This window comes from Trachypithecus francoisi, unplaced genomic scaffold (assembly GCF_009764315.1).
Source record: "Trachypithecus francoisi isolate TF-2019V2 unplaced genomic scaffold, Tfra_2.0 Lachesis_group20, whole genome shotgun sequence".
NCBI classification, from domain to species: Eukaryota; Metazoa; Chordata; class Mammalia; order Primates; family Cercopithecidae; genus Trachypithecus; species Trachypithecus francoisi.
The window spans coordinates 44800630-44816759 of NW_022681466.1; the positions used below are offsets into that span (position 1 = coordinate 44800630).

Genomic DNA, 16130 nt, shown 5'->3' on the forward strand with positions numbered 1-16130 from the left:
TGTATTAAATTGGAAATCAGTCTTAGCACAGTGGCTCACACTTATAATCCCAACACTTGGGGAGGCCAAGGCAGGAGAAATGCTTGAGCGCAGGAGCTCAAGACCAGCCTGGAACACAAAATGAGACCCCATCTCTAGAGAAAAAATGTTTAAAATTAGCCAGGTGTAGTGGTGTGTGCCTGTAGGCCCAGTTATTTGCAAGGCTGAGGCAAGAGGTTGCTTGAGCCCAAGAGTTGGAGGCTGCCGTGAGCCATGATCATGCCACCTGCACTCCAGCCTGAGCAACAAGCAAGACCCTCTCCCTAAAACAAATAAATAAATTAGAAATCAATAATAATTAAGATATCTAGAAAATGTCCCAATATTTGGAAATTAAAGACTACATTTCTAAATAACCTATACTTCAAAGAAAAAATTATTAGGTAAATTAGAAAATATTTTAGTAAATGACAAAGCACAACATAACAACATTTGTGAGATGCAATGAAAGACATATTAGGGGAAAATTTGCAGTTTTAAATGCTAGAAAAGAATAAAAATCAGTTATCTAAGCTTCTATCTTAGCAAGCTAGCAAAGAAGGGTAAACGAAGCCCAAAGTAAGCAAAGACCAAATGATAGTAAAAATAAAAATATAAACCAATGAAAAAGAAAAACAAAGGAGAAAAGTTAACAAAAATTAACAAAATCACCATTTGTGTAAAATTATTAATAAATTGAATAACCCCCTAGCAATACTGGTTACAAACAAAAAAGAGAAAACAGAAATTACAAACATCAGGAATGAAAAATAAGACATCACACTATAGACATTAAAAGGATAATAAGGGGATATTATGAACAACTTTATGACAATAAACCTGACAAATTACATAAAATAAACAAATTTTGACAAGACACAGTTCCACTTATAGAAAGTACATTTCTTCTTTATGATACTTACAGAAACTACAGAAAGATTTAGAACAAGGAGGCTCTAAACAGCTTTATATCTATTGAATAAATAGAGCTCAATATTTTAAATCTTCAGGAATAGATGGTGAATTCTACCAAACATTTAATGAAAACAATAATCCTAATCATAATCATAAACTGATATGGTTTGGTTGTGTCCCCACCCAAATCTCACTTTGAATTGTAATAATCCTCACATGTCAAGGGCAGGGCCCCATGGAGATAATCAAATCATGGGGGCAGTGTCACCGTAAGTGAATAAGTCTCATGAGATCTGATGGCTTTATAAACGGGAGTTCCCCTGCACAAGCTCTCTTGCCTGCCGCCATGTAAGAGGCAACTTTGCTCCTCATTCGCCTTCCACCGTGATTGTGAGGCCTCCCCAGCCATGTGGAACTGTGACTCAGTTAAACCTCTTTCAGTCTCAGGTATTTCTTTATTAGCAGCATTAGAACAGACTAATACACAAACTCTACCAGAAATAAAAGAGGGAGGGAAGATTTCCCAACTCATTTTATGAAGCCAGTATAACAGTAACAAAAAAATCTGGAAAAAACACTAAAAAAAAACTATAGACCAATATCCCTCATAAACATATACTCAAAAATCTTTAATAAAATATTAGAAAATCAATAAGGTTAAGAGCTCTGTCATAGAACATGGTGAGTACAGTTAATAATAACGTAAAATATTTTTGAAAATTGCTAAGAGAAAAGATTTTAAGTGTTCTCATCACAAAAATAGGTATGTGAGGTAAAACATGTTAATTAGCTCAATTTAGCCATTCCACAATATATGTACATATTTTGAGAGCTTGTTTGGAGGTTCTAGCAGGGGAGCGCAGCTACTCATATACCCTTGACCGAAGACCGGTCCTCCTCTAGCGGGGATGGTCGTCCTCTTCGACTGAGCGTGCAGCTTCGGAAGGGACGCACATGGAGCGGTGAGGGAGGAAGGGGACACCCGCCTAGCCAGCCAGATCAGCCGAATCAACCCTGGCAATCAGTGGGGTGACAGATGTCGCAGCCAGATCGCCCTCACATCCATATGTACATATTTTGAATAATGCAATACATAGTACATACAATTTGTATTTGTCCACTTAAAAATTTAAAAAATTACAAATTAACTGTAATTAATAATGTATTCAATGTTCTCACTACAAAGAAATGATAAACATTTGAGCTGATGGTATGAAAGGAAAATAAATCTCGGTATCCCAAAATCACTAAGCCAAAGGGAAAAGTCAAGCTGGGAACTGTGTCAGGCAAACCTGCCTCCCATTCTATTCCTAAAGGAGATAGCAACAGAAATTTAAAAAATGCAGCAGCAGCAGCTACATACCTCCCTCACAATTTGCCCATAAGGAAATTCCTCACTTCAAGTTGTCTTCCCCCTGCCCTTCTGGACCAAACCAATGTACATCTTACATGTATTGATTGATATTTCATGTCTCCCTAAAATGTATAAAACCAAGCTGTGCCCCAACGACCTTGGGCACATATGTCAGGACCTCTTGAGTCTGTGTCATGGGCACACCCTTAACCTTAGCAAAAATAAACTTTCTAAATTAATTGAATCCTGTTTCTGATATTTGGGGTTCACAATGGGTTGCTAATTACACTGATTTGATTATTATACAATGTATAAATGAAACAGCACATTGTACCCCATACATACAATTATATGTCAATTTAAAAATTTTCTAAAAACACTTCTAACATGTAGATTAACTTCTTGATTTATATTTAAATATGATGAATCTTCAGCAAAATAGCAAAAGTAACCATCTTGATTTAATGTCCTAGTATTTTCTTCCCATATATGAATTGAATAACCTTAGGTGAGGACAATAAAATCAGTTACACTGTAAGTTTAGAACAGACCTAAGGGATAATTTTGCATAGCAGCTTTACTAGTGGTACACTGTTGGTTCAACAAAATGTTGGTTACACATACACACACACACACACACACACACAACTTAGTGGGAAATAAACAGCCAAAGGGATCAGTACTTCAGTTTTGGGGGTACTCAAATAAAGCTTTATTTGAAATTTGTAATACTGCAACCAGAACCAATCAGAATCCATTTTTTCTAGGAAGAGCTGGTAGTATAAATGAGAGTACAAATGAGAGTATATACTTTGCTGATACTCTCATTTGAATGTATACATATATATACATTCAAGGTATATGTATGCAATGACTGCCCAACTCAAACCACTTCATATGTAATCATTTACATGATATTCCACAAAAGGCAAAACTATAGGGACAAAGAATTAATCAGTAGTTGCCAGGACCTCAGGATAGAGGAAGAAATGGATTACCAAAAGGGCATAAGAGACTTCTGGGGGGTAAAATAGTCTATATGTTGTATATAGTAAGGGTTACATTATATTATTTTTAAGAATCCAAAGAACTGTATGCCTAAAAAGAGTGAATTTTGCTATATGTACATTACACCTCAAAAAGCATGGATGTTTAAAAAATGAGATCAAGAGAGTTGCTGAAGATACGTGAGAACATAACAGATAGTGATAAAAATTCTACTGGATGTGTCAAAAGTTTTAAAAATCATTTTCTAATAATTTCAGAAGTCAAATATGCATAGTGAATAACCTCAAAGAATAATATATAATCTAGTAATTTTCTAGCACTACCAAGTAAGACTACCTAAAATTTTGAGTTTGGGTTAAGCTTAGCAATATTTGCCTTAGAATTCAAACAGAAGTTATGTAATCTAATCTTGTGTTGTTTTATATTCATATTGTATTGCTTCTTACTTACCTGTGCTTTAACTATTGAATCCTGTATTGTTTTTAACATGTAAACCACTGCTTGCCTTTCTAGATCTGGGCAATAATTACATATTAAATAAAACTTACCTGCAGCTTTAGGAATTGTCAATATATCGGAGAATTTAGTCATAAATTCTTGAATGGTAACCTTGCCACTTTCTGTAAGGCAAAGCATAATTTAATTAAATGAAAGAATTACTGTTTCAGAATTAAATAATATAGCTGAAGCTAATAGTCAAATTATAACAAAAGTTAAAAGCTTGAGAGTAAGGCTGGGCTATTTCTTCTCCCTTACCTATTGCATGCATATGATTATCAATTTCTGCTCATTCTATTTCCAAATACTTCTTGAATTTCCTGCTGCATTAACTAATACCTATGTTATTACAATAGCATCTTTAAAAACCTATGCCACCAGTCTCATCTTCTATTTATTTTCCACAGTATGTAAAGGGAGGTATTCCTCTTTTAAAAAATTGATTATTCCTACGCATAAAACCCTTCAGTAGCTCCTACTTGCCTACAAAACTACAGAATAAATATAATACTAAGGAGGTGAGGGAGGGAAATTATAGATCAATATTACTCATACATGCGTTAAAGTATAAGTAAAATACTACTTACAGGATTTGGCAGTACAACAGTGAAAATAAAATTCAAGATACTTTCAGAACATACATTCTCATTGATAGTGATACTGCTCTCAAGGGGGTAAAACTGGTTCTTAGGAGAAAAATATATCAGATATTACAATAGTTTGTGGCCATAGTACTTAAACAGATATATGGCATATCTGTGGTATTAAATTTTCATGGGAGGTGGGGGATAATTAGGAACTAAAATGTCTATAAAGGTTTCTTAGGGGAGTGAGGAAATAAAGGTTAGAAACACTGCTTTAGTATGCCAGTAGACACCTACATTTAATCTATCCACATGGTCTCCAAAAATCCATACAAATTAACAAGTAAAATAACCTATAGTCCATGCCTACAGTGTAACTAAGAGGCAGAATATTAAACATTTGTATTTGCATATAAGTCAGGAAATAAAAATCTAGGACCAGCACAGTCAGCTTCAGAGCCAAAGCCAAAGAGGAAACTCAGGCCAGACATGGTGGCTCATGCCTGTAATCCCAGCACTTTGGGAGGCTGAGGTGGGCAGATCACTTAAGGTCAGGAGTTCCAAACCAGCCAGGCCAACATGGTGAATCCCCGTCTCTACTGAAAACACAAAAATTAGCCAGGTGTGCTGTCAGGAACCTGTAATCCCAGCTACTCGGGAGGCTGAGGCAGAAGAATTGCTTGCAAGATCTTCAAGGCGGATGCTGCAGTGAGCCGAGAATGTGCCACTGCACTCCAGCCTGGGTGACAGAGCAAGAATCTATCTAAAAAAAAAAAAAAAACGAGGAAACTCAAGTGGCAATTTCATAGAAGAAAGAATAAGGAAATGTCTTTGTACTACAGAACATGGATAATATCAATGAGAGTTCACCCATAAGAAGAGAGTCCCCTTGCTGAGTAGGGAAATACTGAGAACAAGTCAGAGAGCTGATGGATGAAAGCCTTAACCTCTGGGGAGATAAAAGAAAGAAGCTTGGAAATACAGGAGGCCAAAGATAGCAGTCTTGAGATGGTATATGAGGGAAGCAGAAAATTAGCGTTAGAACCTGGGTACAGGACAGATTCTGAAAGTGAATAGTATTTCATAAAGCTTGGTAGAAAAATCGTACTAGTTCACCAGTAATGGATCCAAACCAAGAAGAAATCCCTGATTTACCTGAAAAAGAGTTCAGGAAGTTAGTTATTAAGCTAACCAGGGAGGGACCAGAGAAAGGCAAAGCCCAATGCAAGGAAATCCAAAATATGATACAAGAAGTGAAGGGAGAAATAGTCAACGAAATAGCTTAAAGAAAAAAACCATCAAAAATTTAGGAAATTTTGGACACCCTTTTAGAAATGCAAAATGTTCTGCAAAGTCTCAGTAATAGAACTGAACAAGTAGAAGAAAGAAATTCAGAGTTTGAAGACAACGTCTTCTAATTAACTCAATCCAACAAAGACAAAAAAAAGAATAAGAAAATATGAAGAAAGCCTCCAAGAAGTCTGTGATTATGTTAAACAACCAAATCTAAGAACAATCGGTGTACCTGAGGAAAAAGAGAATTCTAAAAGCCTGGAAAACATATTTGGGAGAATAATTGAGGAAAACTTCCCTGGCCTTGCTAGAGACCTAGATATCCAAATACAAGAAGCACAAAGAACACCTGGGAAATTCATAGCAAAACAATCTTTACCTAGGCACACTGTCATCAGGTTATCCAAAGTTAAGACGAAGGAAAGACTCTTAAGAGCTGTGAGACAGAAGCACCAGGTAACCTGTAAACGAAAACCTATCAAATTAACAGCAGATTTCTCAGCAGAAACCCTACAAGGTAGAAGGGATTAGGGCTCTATCTTCAGCCTCCTCAAACAAAACAATTATCAGCCAAGAATTTTATATCCAGTGAAAGTAAGCATCATATATGAAGGAAATATACAGTCTTTTTCAGACAAATGAATGCTAAGAGAATTTGCCATTACCACTACAAAAACTGCTAAAAGGAGCTCTAAATCTTGAAACAAATCCTGGAAACACATCAAAACAGAATGTCTTTGAGCACAAATTACACAGGACCTATGAAACAAAAATACGAGAAAAGCAAAAACAAAAAACAAAAAAACCAAAGTACACAGACAACAAAGAACATGATGAATGCAACTGTTCCTCACATTTCAATACTAATATTGAATGTCAAAGGCCTAAATGCTCCACTTAAAAGATACAGAACCGCAGAATGGGTAAGAACTCACCAATGAACCATCTGCTGCCTTCAGAAGACTCGCCTAGCACATAAGGACTCAAATAAACCTAAAGTAAAGGGGTAGAAAAAGGCATTTCATGCAAATGGACACCAAAAGTGAGCAGAGGTAGCTATTCTTATATCAGACAAAGCAAACTTTAAAGCAACAGCAGTTAAAAGAGACAAAGGACATTACATAATGGTAAAGGCCTTGTCCAACAAGAAAATATCACAATTCTACACACATATATGTAGTTTACAAAACAATTACTAATAGACCTATTAGTAATGAGGTGGAGAGCAACACAATAACAGTGGGGGACTTCAATACTCCACTGACAACACTAGACAGTTCATCAAGACAAAAAGTCAACAAAGAAACAATGGACTTAAACTATACCTTGGAACAAATGGACTTAACAGATGTATGCAGAACATTTCATCCAACAACTGCAGAAGACATGTTCTATTCACAGCGCATGGAACTTTCTCCAAGATAGACAATATGATAGGCTATAAAGTGAGCTTCAATAAATTTAAGAAAATTGAAATTAAATCAAGCACTCTCTCTCGCCACAATGGAATAAAACTGGAAATCAACTCCAAAAGGGACCTTCAAAACCATGCAAATACATGAAAATTTAAATAACCTGCTCCTGGATGAACCTTGGGTCAAAAATGAAATCAAGATGGAAATTTTAAAATTCTTTGAACTGAATGACCATAATGACACAACTTATCAAAACCACTGGGATACAGCAAAGGCAGTGCTAAGAGGAAAGTTCATAGCCTTAAATGCCTACATCAAAAACACTGAAAGAGCACAAACTGACACTCTAAGGTCACACCTCAAGGAACTAGAGAAGCAAGAACAAACCAAACCCAAACCCAGCAGAAGAAAGGAAATAACCAAGATCAGACCAGAGCTAAATGAAATGGAAACAAAAAATATATAAAAGATAAATGAAACAAAAAGCTGATTCTTTAAAAAGAGAAATAAAATTGATAAACCACTGGTGAGATTAACCAAAACAAGAAGAGAGAAAATCCAAATAACACCACTAAGAAACAAAACAGGAGATATTACAACTGACACCACTGAAATACAAAAGATCATTCAAGGCTACTATGAACACCCTTGTGTACATAAATCAGAAAACCTAGAAGAGATGGATAAATTCCTGGAAAAATACAACTCTCCTAGCTTAAATCAGGAATAATTAGGTATCCTGAACAGACCAATAACAAGCAGCAAGATTGAAATGGTAATTAAAAATTACCAACAAAAAAAAGTCCAGGACCAGAGGGATTCACAGCAGTAGACATTCAAAGAAGAATTGATACCAATCCTTTTGACACTATTCCACAAGACAGAGAAAGAAGGAACCCTCCCTAACTCATTCTATGAAGCTAGTATCACTCTAATACCAAAACCAAGACAGGACATAACTGAAAAAGAAAACTACAAACTGATATCCTCGATCAATGTAGATGCTAAAATTCTTAACAAAATACTAGCTAACAGAATCCAACAACGTATCAAAAAGATAATCCACCATGATCAAGTGGGTTTCATACCAGGGATGCAGGGATAGTTTAACATACACGAGTCAATAAATGTGATACACCACATAAACAGAACTAAAAACAAAAATAACATGACCATGCAGAAAAAGCATTTGACAAATCTAGCATCTCTTTATGATTAAAACCCTCAGCAAAATAGGCATACAAGGGACATACCCTATTGTAATAAAAGCTGTCTATGACAAACCCACAGCCAACATAATACTGAATGGCAAAAAGTTGAAAGCATTCCCTCTGAGAACTGGAACAAGATAAGGATGCCCACTCTCACCACTCCTCTTCAACATAGTACTGGAAGTCCTATACAGCAAGAGAAATATACGGCAGAGTAATACGGCAAGAGAAAGAAAGGCATCCAAACTGGTAAAGAGGAAGTCAAACTGTCACTATTTGCAGATGATATGATTGTTTACCTCGAAAACCCTAAGGACTCCTCCTGAAGGCTCCTAGAACTGATAAAATAATTCGGCAAAGCGTCCAGACACAAGATTACTGTACACAAATCAGTAGTTCTTCTATACACCAACAGTGACCAAGTGGAGAATCAAATCAAGAACTCAACCCCCTTTACAATAGCTGCAAAACAAAACAAAACAAAACAAAACAAAAAAACCTTAGGAATATACTGAACCAAGGAGTCAAAAGACCTACTTTCAGATTTTAAGGAATCTCCATGTTGTTTTCCGTAGTGGTTTTATTAGTTTACACTCCCACCAGCAGCATAAAAGTGTTCCCTTTTCACCACATCCATGCCGACATCTATTATTTTTTAATTTTTTAATTATGGCCATTCTTGTAGGAGTAAGGTGGTATCTTATTGTGGTTTTAATTTGCATTTCCCTGACAAATAGTGATGTTGTGCATTTTTTTCATATGTTTGTTGGCCATGTATTTCTTCTTTGGAGAACTGTCTATTCATGTCCTTTGCCTACTTTTTGATGGTTTCGTTTTTTTCTTGCTGTCTTGAGTTCTTTGTAGATTCTTGATATTAGTCCTTTGTCACATGTAGAGTTTGTGAATATTTTCTCTCATTCTGTGGGTTGTCTGTTTGCTGATTATTTCTTATGCTTTGCAGAAACTTTTTAGTTTAATTAAGTCCCATCTATTTATTTTTGTTTTGGTTGCATTTGTTTTTGGGTTCTTGGTCATGAACTCTTTGCCTAAGCCAATGTCTAGAAGAGTTTTTCTAATGTTATATTCTATAATTTTTATGGTTTCAAATCTTAGATTTAAGTTTTTGATCCATCTTGAGCTGATTTTGTATAAGATGAGTGATGAGGATACAGTTTCGTCTTTCTACAAGTGATTTGCCAATTATCCCCACACCATTTGTTGAATAGGGTGTCCTTTCTCTACTTCATGTTTTTGTTTGTTTTGTCAAAGATCAGTTGGCTGTATTTGGCTTTAATTCTGGGTTCTCTGTTCTGTCCCATTGGCCTACATGCCTATTTTATACCTGTACCATGCTGTTTTGATAACTGTTGCCTTGCAGTATAGTTTAAAGTCAGGTAATGTGATGCTCCAGATTTGTTCTTTTTGCTTAGTCTTGCTTTGGCCATGCAGGCTATTTTTTAGTTCCATATGAATTTCAGGACTTTTTTCTAGTTATATGAAGAATGATCATGGTACTTTGATGGGAATTGCATTGAATCTGTAGATTGCTTTTGGCAGTATGGTAATTTTCACAACACTGATTCCACACATCCATGACCATTTGTGTCATTGATGATCTCTTTTAGCAGTGTTTTGTAGTTTTCCTTGTAGAGGTCTTTCACCTCCTTAGTTTAGTATATTCCTAAGTATTTATTTATTTATTTTGTAGCTGTTATGAAGGGGATTGAGTTCTTGATTTGATTCTCAGCTTGGTCATTGTTGGTGTATAGCAGTGCTACTAATTTGTGTACACTGATTTTGTATCCTGAAACTTTACTGAATTCATTTATCAGATATAGGAGCATTTTGGATGAAGCTTGATGGTTTTCAGGGTATATGATCATATCATCAATGAAAAGTGACAGTTTGCCTTTCTCTTTACTGATTTGGATGCCATTTATTTCTTTCTCTTGTCTGATTGCTCTGGATCACACCAGACAGCAATTTCTGTGATATTTGACAAAGGTTTGACATTTGTAAACACAAATAATAATCACAATAAAAATAAGAAACACACTTATCACACTCAAAAGGATTTTATATAATTTTTGTCATATTTGTTTTGCTATTGTCTAAGAAATTGAGTAATTTTTAAAGTAAAAAATCCAAAAGACAAGGAAAGAGAAAAGGAAATATGGAATAGGTGGCTGAAATAGAAAGTACTAGTAAAATGGTAGATTTAAACCCAAATACTTTAGTAATCTCATAAGTGTAAGTTAACTACATGGTTTAATTAAAAGACATATTACTAATTAATTAATGGGAGTGAAGGAATAAATCATCCCTGCCGAAGAATTTCAAATAATTTTAAAATGTAGAAGGAATGAGGGAAGTAGAAAATCAACATTAGAACAACACAGTAATAATTGCTATAGGCTAGCAATTCATCTGCCGATGAATGCTAAAATTAGTGGGAGAAACTTAGAGAGAAACAGAATACTTGCACTGTCTCAAAGTATCTCCTCCAAAATATTTATTAATTACTGCGGTTACTTTAACACACGTCCACAAATTCTTTGATACTCCTCCCTCCAGAAGAATAGCTTAATTTTCTTCTCCTTGAGCATGGGGCTAAACTTTGTGACTTGCGTCTAACAAAAACTGTGAAAAAGGGAAACACAGTAACTTTATGACAAAAAAAATGGCAGACACCACTTCAAGTGATCAAGGTTAATATCATCAGTAACAAATCATGTTAATATAATGTATTACATGTTGCAATTAAAAGGGCACTTTATCTTTGGGGTATTCTTCCCAAAAGCCCACAACCACAGGCTAGTCATGAGATAAACCCAAGCTGAGGGTTTATACAAAATATCTGACCAATACTCTTCCAAAGTGTCATGGTCACTAAATAGAAGGAAAGGCTGAGAAACTGTCATAGACTAGAGAAGGCTAATAAGACATGACAACTAAATGCAACACGGTATCCCAGACTAGATCCTGAGACACTAAAGCACATTCGTGAAAATTAGTGAAATCCAAATATATTCTGTAGTTTAATGAATGGTACTGTCCCAATATTAATCTTTGTTTTAATAAATGTTACATGGTTATGTATGACGCTAACATTAGGGGAAGCTGGGTAGGGTACACAGGAACTCTGTACTATCTTTAAAACTCTTTTGTAAATGTAAACATTTCAAATAAAACAATTTTTAAGACACTAACAGGCTGGCAAAGCCATGTACTATTCATGAGATATATCTAAAATATAAGGATACAGAAAGAATGAAAGTAAAATGACAAAAAAGATATGTTATCCCTAAAAGAAAAAATAACCAATGTTGCTATACTAATATCAAGGTAGATGTTAAGATAAAAGGCATCACTAAAAACAAATACGAATACTTTATAATGAAATGTTCTATTAATTTGGATGATATATCAGTTTTTTTGAGACAGGGTCTCACTTTGTCACCCAGGCTGGAATGAAGTGGTACAAATACAGCTTACCGCAGCCTCAACCTCCTGGGCTCAAGCAATTCTTGCCTCAACCTCCCAAGTAGTTGAGACTACAGGCTCATGCTATCACACCAAGCTAATTTATTTATTTATTTTTTATTTTTGAGATGGAGTCTCACTCTGTCGCCCAGGCTGGAGTGCACTGGTGCGATCTCAGCTCACTGCAAGCTCCGCCTCCCAAGTTCATACCATTCTCCTGCCTCAGCCTCCCAAGTAGCTGGGACTACAGGCACCCACCACCACGCCTGGCTAATTTTTTGTATTTTTAGTAGAGGCAGGGTTTCACTGTGTTACCCAGGATGGTCTTGATCTCCTGACCTCGTGATCCACCCGCTCGGCCTCCCAAAGTGCTGGGATTACAGGTGTGAGCCACTGCACCCGGCCGACACCTAGCTAATTTTTGTACTTTTTGTAGAGACAGGGTTTCACCATCTTGCCCAGGCTGGTCTCGAACTCCTGAGCTCAAGTGATCCGCCTGCCTCAGCCTTCCAAAGTGCTGGGATTACAGGCATGAATCACAATGCCAAGCCTTAATTCTAAGTCAGCATGTTAACAACATGGGCTAAAAACTATAGACAGCAAACACTGACAGAATTAAAAGAAGTAGACAAATACATAATCATTGTATAAAATTGTAGAAGATTTTAGAATAACTGTTTCAGTAACTATTGAACAAAGAAATAAAACATAAGAATATTAAAAAATTTGAATTTGACAATAAATCTGATTTAATATATAGAACACTCCTACCCAACCCAACTGCAGACTATATATTCTTCTCAATCACATAAAATATTTACCAAAATTATCATAGTCAATAAATCAAGTCTCAACAAACTTCAAAAGACTAAAATCAGAGTATGTTCATTGACCACAATGCAATTAAACTAGAAATTAATGATGTAATGATTATAAACCTCAAATTTTTGGAAATTAAGAAACATACTTCTGTTGAAGAAGAAATGACAACAGAAATCAGAAAAATTTTGACCTGAACAATAATTAAAATACTATACATCAAAACCTGTAGGATGTAGTTAAATGAATACTTTGAGGAAATTTTGCTGTGAGGTATGTATTACAAACAAAAAAAATCCTTAAAATTATTGAGCTAAATATTCATCACTAGAAATTGGGATATATTCACCCTAGGGAAGTTGACTGAAAAAAGGAAAAAAAAGAGTTTAAAAAAAAAAAAAAACAAAGAAAAAATAGATGTTAGGATATAGTGGGAAGGAGATAAAAAAGGGATTGGTTAATGGGTACAAAATACAGTTAGAAGGAATAAGATCTGGTGTTCAGTAGCACAATACAGTGACTATAGCTAATAATTTACTTTACATTTCAAAATAACTAAAAGAGTGAAATTGGAATATTTCTAATACAAAGAACTGATAATGCTTGAGGTGACAGATAACCCAACTACCCTGATTTGATCATTATATATTGTATACTTGTATCAAAATGTCACACATACCCCATAAATGTGTATAACAATTATGTACCCATAAAAATTGGAAATACAAGAATTGTAATAAGTTAGCATATAGTAATCACTTATCAGCCTTTTGGCTAAGACCAAGTGTAGACATTACAGTAAAGATAAAAGCAAAAAATAAATAATAATAATAATAAATAATAAAGAGGAAATACATTTTTTAAAGTGTCAATCAAGATAAAGGTTGAATTTTTCACAAGATTAATAAAATTCAAAACTCTTAATAAAATTTAAATTTACCCTCTGTTCAATCGAGGGTAAAAAAAAGAAGCTACAATCCACTAACTTTGAGAATTAAAATGAGGATAGCATTACAGCTATGTCAGATGTCAAAAAGAGAACAACTTTATTCAATACATTTGAAAAGGCAGATCTAATGAACAAATTCCTCTAAAAGCACAGCTTGCCAAAACTAACAAGAAAATAAAATACCTTGTTAATCCTATTCATTTAAAGACATTAAATAAATAATCCAAAGCCTTTCACAAAAAGAACTCTTGGCCCACATGGCTTCATGAATTCTACTCAACATTCAAGGAAGAAAAAAGTCTCTTCTAAAAAACATAAAAAAAGAATACTCCCCAACTCATTTTAAGAACCCATCATGGATAATATTCAGCTATACCTGTCATTAAAATAGTAAAATTATTTTTTATATTTATAGATATCTGCTACCCTGAGCCACCACTATGTGCAACACCCCACGGTATCCCTGGATATCACCATAATTCACCTTCCAAAAACCAAAAGGGCCTCCAGGACCCTGTTTTACTCTACATGTGGCATTCTGATTGACCACTGCCCATGTCAGTCAGTTCACAAAATAATCTCACCCTCTAGGTACCATCAGTGGACTCACACAGGGATAAGATGAGCTCTGGCTTCCCCATTTGTTTGGCTCAATGAAGCTCGGGGTTGGCACACCTGTAGGGGCAGTACTAGTGTCCAGCAGTCATCCCACCTCAGCTTCCACCGGATACCCTCCATCCCTGCGTGTCCTACCCATAGACCTTCCACCCCTCTGGTAGAGGATGGTCGTTATAAGATAGATGCATTGAAACTACTAACCATGTTCAGGTACATGTCTTAACATTACAGTAAGTATAGCATTAGCTGTATGAAGGTCCTTGTCCATCAATAATGTCTTGAGGTCAGAGACATCAATTAGATCATTTTGGAGAATTTGGGTAGCAGCTAAGAGTATCTGTGTAGCTGCAAAAAGAGAGCAAAAGCAAACGTTTCAACAGCAGAAACAGAGCATATATTATTAGTTATCATTTAATAGACTCAGGTTGCATAAAATATGAAGATCTGATTCTAGAATTTTACATGGAACGATTTGTATAGTTTTAAAAACCAGAGTGTATTATAATAGCTAACAGTCACAGGGCACTTACTAAGTGCTAGCCACTGTTCCAAGCAATTTCACTTTACCAAATTACAAATGTCCTTATAATAATCCCAAGATAGGTATTTTCATCCCTGTTTTTCAGATGAAAACACTGAGGTTAGCAAAATTAAGTGATTTACTAAATAATGCATTGGTAGTAAGTGGCAGGGACAGGATTTAAGTACAGACCCTATAGTTCCAAAGCCCATCTTCTTAACCACTGTGCCTTTCAAGTAGAAACATATAGGTAGTCAACATTTATCCCTTGAGCCACATATTACTTCATATGTGGCCCTGAAATCATTGCGAAGCATTACAAATAATCTTTAAATCAAAATTATCTTTCATTATTTAACTTAAAGTTATGTTACTTTAAAATGATTAAACTGATAAATAACCTATAAGCATAATTTTGTCCTAAGAAATTAACTGGATATTAATATTGTGAAAAATAATTACTTCAGTCCTTTGTTGACATGGGTAGCTGCTTCTTCCACTTCTTAGTCAATCTGGCCCCAGTTGAGAATATTGTATAAATAAAATAATTTATAGGTGAAATAGAAGGTATAGCTGGTTGGATATAAGAGCACAAACCATGTGCTCCAACGTGATCCAACAATAATACTATCTTCCATTTATAAGGCAACTACCACATGATAAGCACTATGTTAGAGACTTAACATTTAATACCTGGCCAAATAATCAAAGAAGATAAAGGTAAAATGTGGATATTGGGAAGCATTCAAAGACTCAAAAATTACATATCCCATGCTGTTTTACTTTGGAACCTAATGCAAAATGTGCTTCAGTAAAATAAAGGAGTAAATCATGACAGGGATTCAGGAAACATGTGAGCCATAGAATACTACTAAAGAGAAATTCTGGGATGACAGCTGTTTAGTGGGTGTAGGGGAGAAACAATTCAAATCATAGCATCTAAAGTACATAAAACTGTGTTTGAGTATTTTGAAAATGTCAATATTCAAACATTTTTTATTATGATTTCAAAAATCATAGTCAATGTTTGACTAACATTTCAAACATGATTGTGCCAGAAATGTTCAAAGTCCAAGAAGTGAAATTACCTATGCAACATCATACAACTGGTCAGTAGGAAAAAAAAATCCAAGTACCTAAAATGTGACTACAATGTTGTTTTTCATATTCACACACCACCAATTTGCAACCCTTTTTTAAAGCTTTTAAACATTGTTTTTATTTCTAAACAATCTCAAACTCAGAAAAGTTGCAAGTACAGTACAAAAATTTTTTGTCTGAAACATGGGAAAAAGTAATAGGTCTATAGGAAAATACATAAGTTTTTTAAAAAGATAATTGTTAACTCCAGGAAAAAGGGGAGGCAAGAGATTGCACATGCAAAGAGGCATGGAGGTAATGAGATGACTACTGACTCATCAATGAGCTATTTTGAATAGTCATAA

At 35.0% G+C, this 16130-nt stretch overlaps 1 protein-coding gene across 1 annotated transcript in view; it reads right to left on the reverse strand.

Annotated features, from left to right (window-relative positions):
* Positions 1-3631: 3631 nt before the first annotated feature.
* Positions 3632-16130, reverse strand: part of EFCAB13 (EF-hand calcium binding domain 13) — a 121381-nt gene continuing 108882 nt past the window's right edge. Inside the window, exons 23-24 of the mRNA XM_033184098.1 lie at positions 14367-14510; positions 3632-3915 (exon numbers count right to left, since the gene is read on the reverse strand). Of these exons, the coding sequence (XP_033039989.1) occupies positions 3632-3915; positions 14367-14510 (428 nt within the window). The remainder of the gene's footprint in view (positions 3916-14366; positions 14511-16130) is intronic.